Raw genomic sequence first — 10,456 nt, 5'->3', positions numbered from 1 at the left:
TGATCTCCCTCTTTTCTCTGCTTGTAACTCCAAATACCTTTGGAGGATCTTTTTTCCACCTCCAAATATTAATTCACACCCTTCTTTGGGTTTCCCCCTGTATGAGCACCATACAGAAGAAGTGAGCTCCAGTCTCTGTGTCCCTTTACTCCATTTGATAATCCTACTGTTGTGTTCAGTGGTCCTCTATGTGGCTGCTGTTCCCTGGCAACAGCATCTCTCTCTCCATCCATAGCTTCTCCCCTCCTTATCTGTATCCTCGCCCCACTCTGTATACCCCAACTCTCCCCTCACATTAATTATTCAGTCCCTTACTTCACTTGCACCCAGCCAATCATATCACCCATGCTCAGTTTTATGCTGGCTGCATGTTCATATAACAGGCTTCCTTCTTTAATTGTGTGCCTCAGGTGGTGATGCTAATAAACCCTCAGTAGTGATTATATATAGGTTAATGGTTTTATCTAACATTTTTCCCCCCTCTTTAGATTTATAGTATGATTGACCTCAATTCTGTGGCGCTCCTGCGGTGATGCCTTCAAAACCCAAGGTCGTTATTATCTTTTTAAGGTGGAAGAATATGATTTCCAGGCGTTTTAATGAGAATCTGAATATATTATTAAGATTTGTTTGTCTACAAACTCAGTGCCTGGTGTTTGACTTTATAATAGATTGTGTCTTTATCATCGGTGCAGGCATGACTGACAAGTACACGCGACATTCAGCGGACAGATCAGGAGAAGCTACATGCAAATCAAGAGGAGTCACTTCAATGTACTTCCGTCTTCGTGCAAATCGCGTTTCTTTAGAAAAGCGATTCTCAGAATGGGGTCCGGGGACCCAGAAAGGTCAGTGACACTCTGCCAGGAGGTCATTACTTTTAATTATCATCATACAAAATTGTCTTTTTCCACAAAATCCTTCATTGTTCAATACATAATATTTTGAATCTAAAATAGTTTGCAGTTAATGTTCTTGGGGCGGCAGTAGCTCAGTCCATAGGGACTTGGGTTGGGAACCGGAGGGTCGGCAGTTCAAGTCCCCGTCCGGACCAAAATATGGAATGTGGACTGGTAGCTGGAGAGGTGCCAGTTCGCCTCCTGGGCACTGCCGAGGTGCCCCTGAGCAAGGCACCGAACCCCCCAACCGCTCGGAGCGCCCGTCATGGGCAGCCCACCCTGACATCTCTCCACTTAGTGCATGTATAGGTCCAGTTTGTGCATGTGTGTGTGTTCGGACCTGTGTGTAATTGACAAACAGAGTGAAAAATTGAATTTCCCCTTGGGGATTAATAAAGTATGTAAAATTAAAAAATTAAATTAATTAAAAAATTAAAAAATTGTCTAAGGAGTTTATATTAGCAAAGCAATCAGAATCCAGGTTTTATTCAGCTTATGCACTAAAAGTGAAACACCTTACTTAAATTCACACTTCTCTTGATAGGCTTGTGTGTGTGCTGTAACATGCATTTCAAATTAGCCATTTTCTTTTGATCTGCCTTTGATATTTTGTTTAGGTGCAGTGCTCCATGTGTGGTGAGAATGGGGCAGACATTTTAATACATGTCTGCAGGAGTATAGAAGTATAAAAATAGGTTATGTCAAATTATTTCAAGGGACACAGGCCCACCTGAGGGGTTTCTATGTACAAAACCTACTCTGTTTTGAAAGGGTAGCTCGGCTGAAAAAAAAAAGTATGATAATCTCTGTTTTAGACTGTAGTAGAGAATACATATACTTGATTAAATGTTTTTTGGTGTCCATTTACTTTTACATATGAATTTTCATCCCAGAAGGATTGATATACCTTAACAAAGAGAGATCAGCCTCTCTTTTTTCGGTTCTTTTTCCCTTTTCATTGCAATGCTCCCAAATTTCCTGTAAATCTTAATGTCTCTCTGTCACAAGCGCAAGCAAAAAAAAAACAAAAAAAAACAACCCTCCCTTCTCAGAGATCATTTTTCAACTTTTGGTGTGCATGCATGACACAGTTTCGTGGAATACCAAGAGCAAACTCTGAAAATCACTTTATTCTGAACATTTTACAGTAAATTAACTGAAATGATACCTTTAAAAGACATTACATGATTATGGTTAATATTCACAGACGTACAATGTGTAGTTGTTATTTACCTATTACACTTATTTAATGTATACTATTTTTACATGTATATTATAGGGATGTGATTTTTAACTGTCAGCACATTGCAGGAGTAGCACTCCTAATTTTGTTGTGTGTTTTTAGTGACAAAACGACCATAAAAGGCATTCTGATTCTGACATTTTCTTGTTGTATTTTTGTTAATAGTTTACTCAGATTTTTTTTTTTAACTTTATTTACCATTACATCAAATATTGTCAGGTATAAGACAAGAACACAACAATATAGGAGAGCTGATAGCATCAGTTGCAATGAGATAAATGACATTCTACAAAAGCTAAGAATTGAACGATCATAACATACATACAAATTTGGAAATCCTACAAATAAATAGAATAAGAATGGGCATTAGAAAAAAACAAAAAATAAAATAATTCATTTCACATCAGGGTAGTTTCATTAAATATGTTTTTGTAATACTCTAAAACCCTGTTACTTTTTTGTTGTTCGTCAGGTCAAGAGAGTTCAATACTGAGTTAAATTCAATCAAGAAAAGATGTATAGATGGTTGTGACCCTTAAATTCCTGTTTATGAATAAATATTTTCCCAAATTGAATAATGAAATAATCAAAATGGTTCAGAGATGTGTTACTCATATCATAATACTAACAGATTATATCTTTAAAAGTAAAGTGACATTGGTGGTACTGAAAACATGAGAATAGACAAATATTTCATTGTTTTTCTACTCTGAAACAATAATTGCATTAATAACAGACATATTTGACACATTTTTAAAACAGACTGTGTGAGTCAGATATGTTTTTGTCTGACGCAGTTCCGGTGTAGCAGAGCGGAGCTCCCATTGGCTGCAGTCGAGGGGGTGAACTATCTTGACTCTCAGTATCAGGGTCTGCTGTCTGCCAGTACAGTACTGTACTGGAGATGCCAAGATGGCTGCAAGCAATTATTTCGGCTTCACACATGGTGCCGGTCCGCAATACAGGTAATTCAAGTGATGCAGGTTGGTGTCAGCATGTCTTTTGAGTCATATTTATCAGCCGTTGGTGTGTAACGGTCGGCGGGGTGATTTCACTGCGTGGCGGTGCTAGCTTGACCCGCTAATTTCGGTTAGCTAACGTTAGCTAGCTGAGTTCGCAGGCCAGCTCTTGCCGACACGCTGCTTGACTTTAGGTGAACCCCGGTACGGTCATCGTCGGCTGCTAATATTTTAACATTTAACCACTCAGAAGACTTAAATGTGAAACAAAAAGGCAGATATTGTAAGTGTCACGTCGCAGGTTTAGTTAGTGGAGCCGGCTGCAGCTGTGACGGGTGATAAATTAGGATTAAGAGGGCTAACCCTGATCGAGCTGTAACGTTACTGAAGGTCCCGTGTCTCACAAACACTGCACTTATTATAATGTAGGTGCTGTGTTTAATAAATACCCCCTGTTACTTATTAACATTTAAATGATACTTATATTTAAGCAGTAAATGAACACCGGTCAACAGTTAAACTCCATCAGTACGGATTGCTGTTATACAAGTTTGTGTGGCAGGTAAATCCTCTAGCCTGTCAGATTGACAGGCAAGTAGATGTAATTAGCATATAATTTAATTACCATTCACTGCGGTTAGTGAACTATGAAGGATTCCTGTTTTGTTTCTCTTGAGGAGAATCCAAGCCAACAAACCTGACAAACAGGAGAGGACTGTTTCTCTGCACCACAGAGTGCTGATGTATCCATGTTCTCTGGCCTTAGTTTGTTAACCAAAGTCTGCTCCTCTCCTGGTTTTAATTCATTTTTAACTTGTAATCCTGTTTCTTGATTTAACATAAACTCCTACAGCCTCAAACATGTCACTGTGTTGGATCTGCAGTAAGGTGTTAGTCCTCCTGAGATGCACAGTCAGTACAGGGTTACATTATGTAGTTAGGTGTGGGCGATGTGGATGAAACCCTCTGACACAACATGTAATATAATATTGCAAAATCAATTTATATTGCAGTGTAGCATACTTTCTGGAAAAATCAATGGAGTATAGAGAAAAACTGCTAATCCAGCAGTCCGTTCTGAACCTAATTCTCTCCAGGTATATTTGTATACAAGTAACTGTACATGTTGTTTTCATTTTAAGTCATTTTATTCAATCCCATTTGTATAAATATTCCAGAAGTGTAAACCTGAAGGGGGATACAACTTATAGTTCATGTGCAACCTTGTGTTGTGGGAGCACAAATAAATGAACCTTGTGACCCGAATATTTTTTTAAATCAAATACTTGATAACCTTATTGCCAAAATCCTTAAAAAAACAGTATTGCCATGAAGTCGTCCTCCCTAGCCACACGACTTTTTCAGACCCGATACTGATACCTGGGCTTTGGGTATCGTCCAATACCAAGTACTGATCTGACACCAGTGTTGACTCGTTTGACTGGGATCATTCTTTTCTGTGTGAAGCAAAATCAGCGTAGGAGCCAGAATATGTATTTAACCCTCATAGTTTATTATTTGATTACGGTGGTGCAGGGGTTAGCATTGTGGCCTCACAGCAAGAGGGTTCCTGGTTTAACCCCGGGTTGGGGAGCCCTTCTGTGTGGAGTTTGCATGTTCTCCTGTGTCAGCGTGGGTTTTCTCTGGGTACTCTAGCTTCCTCCCACAAACCAAAGACATGCAATTGGTGACTCAGCATTGCTTGTAGGTGTGAATGTGAGTTTGAATGGTTGTCTGTCTCTATGTGTCAGCCCTGTGATAGTCTGGTGACCTCTCCAGGCTGTACCCTGCCTCTCACCCAATGACAGCTGGGATAGGCTATAGCCCCCCTGCGACTCTTAACAGGATAAGTGGTATGGAAAATGAATGAATGAATGTTTATTTGTTTAGACTGCACACGTTCTTTTGGTCATTTTCACTTCCGGTAGTAATTGGCACAGGTGTGGGTGGTGTATCACATTATTTTACCTGCTCATTCACTGGCGTGGCGGCTTTTAGACAAAAGCGGAGTTGGCTCCGATATTTCCTGTTGACCATTATCACACAACGTTACAGTTACCGCAATTACGTAATCTCAAGACATCATATTCCATCTCATTTTGCTTTAGTTGTTCAGTTGTTTGTTTAATAAATCATCATAAAACGTATCGTTGGACTTCAGTATGGATTTCAACGGGTCACAGTTGCGAGCCTACTCATCGATAGTAGTCGCTACAGTCAGGCTTGACTTGAACATTGCTTTCCTAACTTTGTAAAACAAACTCTAACAAATACATAGTTATACGTTAACTGAGTTATTTATTATTAAAGTAATAAATCATGCACAAACAACTTGGCAAAAATATTCAAGTTAACAGGTGCAGACATACCAAGTAGCTGCAGAACTTGTCGGTGTAGTAAGTGTGAAATGCCTCCAAACAGCTGACATATTTGTCGCACCCTCAGCTATGCAGTCATGTAATCAGACGTCAACATAGAATTTAATATAGCCGCCCCATTATTACCGATACCCAATCCAGCTGTCTGAGTGAGTATCGGCCCGATTTCATATATCAGTATAGAATCAGTGCATCCCGAGTTCTGCCCACTCATGGCTGCAAGATTTCCCATGATGACCTCATGCATCCAGTGATATTAAAAGGATATCTACAGCAGCATAAACAAGTATAGCTGATGAATAAAGACGCTTTGTCTGGTCAGTCTGTGTTATCTGAAATTAATGTTACAGTTCTGGTACCAGGAAAAAGACTCCATACATAAGAGGGTAATATGCGTCCCCACAAGTTATAGCAAATGTGCTATAGTGTGCTTCTTAGTTATTTTTGCTTTTTCGTCAAGCACACCCCATGGTTGTTAAGTCTTTACAGCGGAAACCTCTGAACGTTCTCTCACATCAAAAGTTAAAAGGCAACAAAATATGATTTAACAGCACAATTTTACAAATAAATGTCCTTAATTTTGTACCACAATACCAAAAACCACATGAAATTATAAATTAAATTCTCAATTCTTTCTTAAAATTTATTCTCATGGCTTATATCGTCATATTGCCCAGCCCTGTCTGTAGTTTTTAATATGCAGTGGGTGAGCATCAAGGTTTGTTATCCTGAAAGCACAGGCATCCCTTGTCCAAAACTTTAAATAATTTACACTGAGGCCTGCTTAGTGCAGTTTTGGTAGCAGGGGTGTTAGAGCAGACAAGTAGGTCAATAGCCGAGCATCCAGTTCAACTTATTGATTTGTTTTCCTGTTCATTGTTAGTGAAACATGGGCATCATGACATGACATGGCATGGGGCACTTACATAATCAGATTTTTGGACTGTGGAAATTCTTTCCCTCAGTGTGAGATAATGAAATTACAGGGAATTTTACTGAGCTACTCAATAGACAATGCACAGACTAGTCAACCAGGGAATAATGGGCTTTTCAAAATCCCATCTTGGTATACTTTTACACAGTTTCTTCTAGATATTTTATTTGCACCAGATCCAGTATATTTTTGTTGGATAAAATAGTTTAATGATTACTTTCGCAGCATTGTGAGTCCGTGCTCTTTCATGACCTTAAGGCGCCATTTAATTTTAGCCCTCTGATGCTGTTGTTTATCCTGACACTGAAATCTTAATAAAGATGTTGATATCATCAGTTACTGGTGTTGTTGCCAGTAAATGCTGCCCTTGTCCCAAACCATTTTAACAACACTGTGGAATTGTCTGCTGATGAAAGTAAGAGATTAATCAGAGATCAGTGCAGGGCGGTTCACTGAATTGCATAGCATTTGTGATCACAATTTTGTCCCCCTCGTTTAATTAATCTTGATTGGGATTTGATGTGTTGCATTAAATTTGTCACGCTATTTTTGGCGCCTGTTTTTAGCCATGCTAGCGGCATGACTCATGTTGGTCTGCTGGTTCATTAGTCAGTCGGTTGGTCCACCACGTGTCCAGACTGAAACACCTCCACAACTGTTACATAGATTTACATGACATTTTATACACATATTCATGGTGCCCAGACGATGAATCCTGCTGAGTCTGATAATTCCCTGATTTTAGCTCCACCATGAAGCTCAGATAAGTGGTTTTCAATGAAATATCTCAACAACTACTGGATAGATTGCTGTTAAATTTAGGACAGAGCACCAACATTCATGGACCCTTTCCAAATGACTGGTTCTCACTGAGGTTATGCTGTGTTTTTAAGCTAGTGGACATTAGCATTTAGCTCCAAGCACCACTCGTAGAAGACTCCTAATCTGTTAAAATACACATGCATTTGAAGGGAGTTGTGTTTACTATGAAGTGAGTGTTATTTTAAAAATACTCCAACATAGGTAAACTATTGTTGCAAAATGGCTGAGTTATCATTAGCATTTCTCAGGGTAGCCTTTATTGTAATCCAAACACTGTTAGTTATGCACCAGGGTCAGTTTTCTGTTTAAAATTACAGAAATATTATGCCATAGTAAAAGAAATAATGGAGACTGGAATGCCGCTGATGTAAATCACAGTGTAGTTGAGCACTACAGCTTCAAGGCCTTTAATCTTTTTGACTACTATGAAGGAATATATTCTTGCACTTCTAACATGGACTCATTCCAGATTTACCCACAGTAAAAACTCGAGTAGACACTTCTCTAAAGTTTAATGATGTCGTCTTTCTCTTTCCCTCTCCACTTCTTCAGTACCCAGCCTCCCCCAGCCTACTCCCATCCCTCCACAGCCAGTTACAGTGTCCAGCAGGCTCCAGCTGTGGCTCATGCAGTGACTGCGTCCTACTCTCCCGCTCCAGTCCAGGCAGCCCGGCCTGTGGTCACTGCCCCGTATCCTACCTATCAGAGCCATCAGGCTCCGCCTGACTATGCCTACAGGCAGCCCGGCACCCCCGCACCCCCACAGCCCACCACCACCCCGCAGACGTACCAGGTATACTCAGAAACGGTCAGTCGCTTTCTGCTTCCTTTATGATTTCTGCTTCTTAGTTTCTTAAAGCATGATGTGGTCATACTGAATGTTATGCAAGACTTTTGTTTTGGGCCAAATAATGTGACTTTTAGGTGCTTAGACACTGGAGCAGACACAGCCTGCCCCTTTTTGCATCAGCTGTAGTGCTGCACGATTGATCTAATTGCAATCGCGATGTCAAGCTGTGCAATTACATAACCGCATAAAAGGCTGCGATTTGCGATTTAATGTAGGCTAAATAAATGTTAATGTGTGTGCCTGTGAACGTGACTGCCTCTCCTGTAGTGTGTGGAGTTTGTTGACATCACGCCCACAAGCTATCCTGGTGCGTGCAGCAGTGACCAACACAGACGCTGAAGAAGAGCATGAGCTCGATCATGAACAGGCTGAGTTGGTGGTGAAAAAAACGTCTGTTACATGGCGATACTTTGGATTCAGGTATGGCGACGTTGAACAGAAAGACGTGCTGTGTAAGTGTAAAAGTTAAAGTCGCCATGTCCCGCGGCAACACGACCAATCTATATCAACACTTGAGACAGCACAGCACAGCACAGGGAAAAGTAGGAAGAGTGCATGCGAGAGAAAGCCGAGCCGTGTAACGTTAAAGACAAAGAGACAACTGAAAGCCGCCAGAGCTTCATAAAACAACATCCAAGCACAGTTAAGCAAACATTTGTCAGTGTCACAGGGAAATCATTGACTCCATAACAAATGAAAAACTTCGGCCCACTTGACATGCTGCTGTGTTGTGCTATGGCGTGCTGGAATTTGTCATTTACGTGACAACGCCTGAATGCAACATATGCTCGCTCCGCTTTGTGTACAGTTCCGTGCTGCGCTGCTGTGTGAGCAGTGTGTTTGACTGTGCTCAGTCTGTTGATGGTCATTGACACACTGTCTGTCCATAATAATAACTATGTCAGGTCAGTGCCCCCCTAATATAATGTAGGGGAAACACTGAATCAAGCAGAAAGACTCATGATACCATTTATTTATTATATTTTATTGTAATTATATTGTAATCGCAATCGCAAATCGTGATATTGTCCACCATAATCACAATCGCACATTTTTATCAAATCTTGCAGCACTAATCAGCTGTCACTGGGATTGTCTAATTTCTAAAGAGCAAAAACACAATCACAATTTAAAGGATGCTTTAATTTTACACACAGTGGCTGTAATGTGTTTTTTAATCTTACTGCAGTTATCTTGTTAAATATGCTGCTTTCTCATTGCATTAAATGTTCTCTTCTAAACACCAGCAGGACAACTACAGCTACGGCCGTCCTGCAGCTGTGACTACCTATGACAATAAGCAGTACTATCAGACCAGTATCGCTACGGCTCAGAGGACACCCACAGAGAATTACTACCAGACTGGTGAGTCCATTTTTACTCATCTTACATGCAAAGTTTCAAATATTAAAGGGGAACCCCACCAATTTTACTCATCGTAGTCTGTTTAAAGCTGTTGGCGTGTACTATTGCAAACCGTCCATCATGAGTGCAAGGCTAAATCAGTGGAGTACTCTTCTAAAGTCTTGAGAATAGAGCCTGACTGCATGGCGGGTATTATTAGTTGATTTTAGCTTATTGTGTATAGTAATGATTAGGGGTGGGAGATATGGCCAGGGTATATTCCAGCTGAATAGTAATGAGATTATTGCTTACTTTGTGTAAGTGTGTATCTGTATGGAGAATACTTCAGTAGTTCATATCAGTTTCACAAAAAAATGTTGTTGACTGTTACAGAACTAGTGTTGCAGATCTAATTAAGGGTGTAAAACACCAACACACACTTCAGTCTTACTGGAGGATTTGTGGTACATCAGTCCTGGTATTAGTTACTCTTATTCCCCTCTGAAGATGTGATATGATATATGTGGAATTTGCCTGCTGTTCATTTGCCTGTGATATGAGGATCCTTCCTGCGCTGCCAAAAACTCTCTGACAGGCAGTCCCAGAGGATGTGATGGATGTGTCAGATCTCTTCTGCTGTCCGCTCTCCACACTCTTTCCTCTCCACCTCTACTCCCCTCTCTCCTCTTTTCCCTCCACTCTTTCCTGTATCAGTGGGCGTAAAGAGTGCTTACAGTCCAGCCCCCACCACTGTGTACAGCCAGCCTCCTCCTCCCCAGAGGCAGGTAACGGCCCTGAAGCCTCTGGCCCCATCCAGCTCTGTGTCCACCAGCTATAACATCTACCCAGTGTCCACCAGTGTCCAGCAGCCGCCCACACCCATTTCATCTTACACCCTCGGGTCCTCCTTTGGCTCTACTGTTTCAGCCACGACCTACTCAGGTAACATAAGATTTATTCATAGAACTTTGTTTATCGCACATGTATATCGAGTCCAGCATGCTCATATTAAAATACTAAGTAGTGT

The 10,456-nt window shown here is 40.7% G+C and overlaps 1 protein-coding gene across 6 annotated transcripts in view; it reads left to right on the top strand.

The window, feature by feature from the left end:
- Positions 1 to 2,989: 2,989 nt before the first annotated feature.
- The window catches only part of zfr2 (zinc finger RNA binding protein 2), a 31,669-nt gene continuing 24,202 nt past the window's right edge, over positions 2,990 to 10,456 (top strand). For 2 of the 6 annotated variants that reach the window (XM_050054674.1, XM_050054670.1), the window contains exons 1-4: positions 2,990 to 3,107; positions 7,788 to 8,043; positions 9,336 to 9,450; positions 10,144 to 10,371. In XM_050054674.1, coding sequence (XP_049910631.1) covers positions 3,055 to 3,107; positions 7,788 to 8,043; positions 9,336 to 9,450; positions 10,144 to 10,371 — 652 coding nt within the window. In that variant the 5' untranslated portion in view covers positions 2,990 to 3,054. Of the gene's footprint in view, positions 3,108 to 7,787; positions 8,044 to 9,332; positions 9,451 to 10,143; positions 10,372 to 10,456 lie in introns of all 6 variants that reach the window. The other 4 variants (XM_050054672.1, XM_050054669.1, XM_050054673.1 and 1 more) reach the window with 3 other exon arrangements.

This window comes from Epinephelus moara, chromosome 10, assembly GCF_006386435.1.
Source record: "Epinephelus moara isolate mb chromosome 10, YSFRI_EMoa_1.0, whole genome shotgun sequence".
Taxonomy (NCBI): domain Eukaryota; kingdom Metazoa; phylum Chordata; class Actinopteri; order Perciformes; family Serranidae; genus Epinephelus; species Epinephelus moara.
This window is presented reverse-complemented; position numbering and strand designations above follow the sequence as displayed.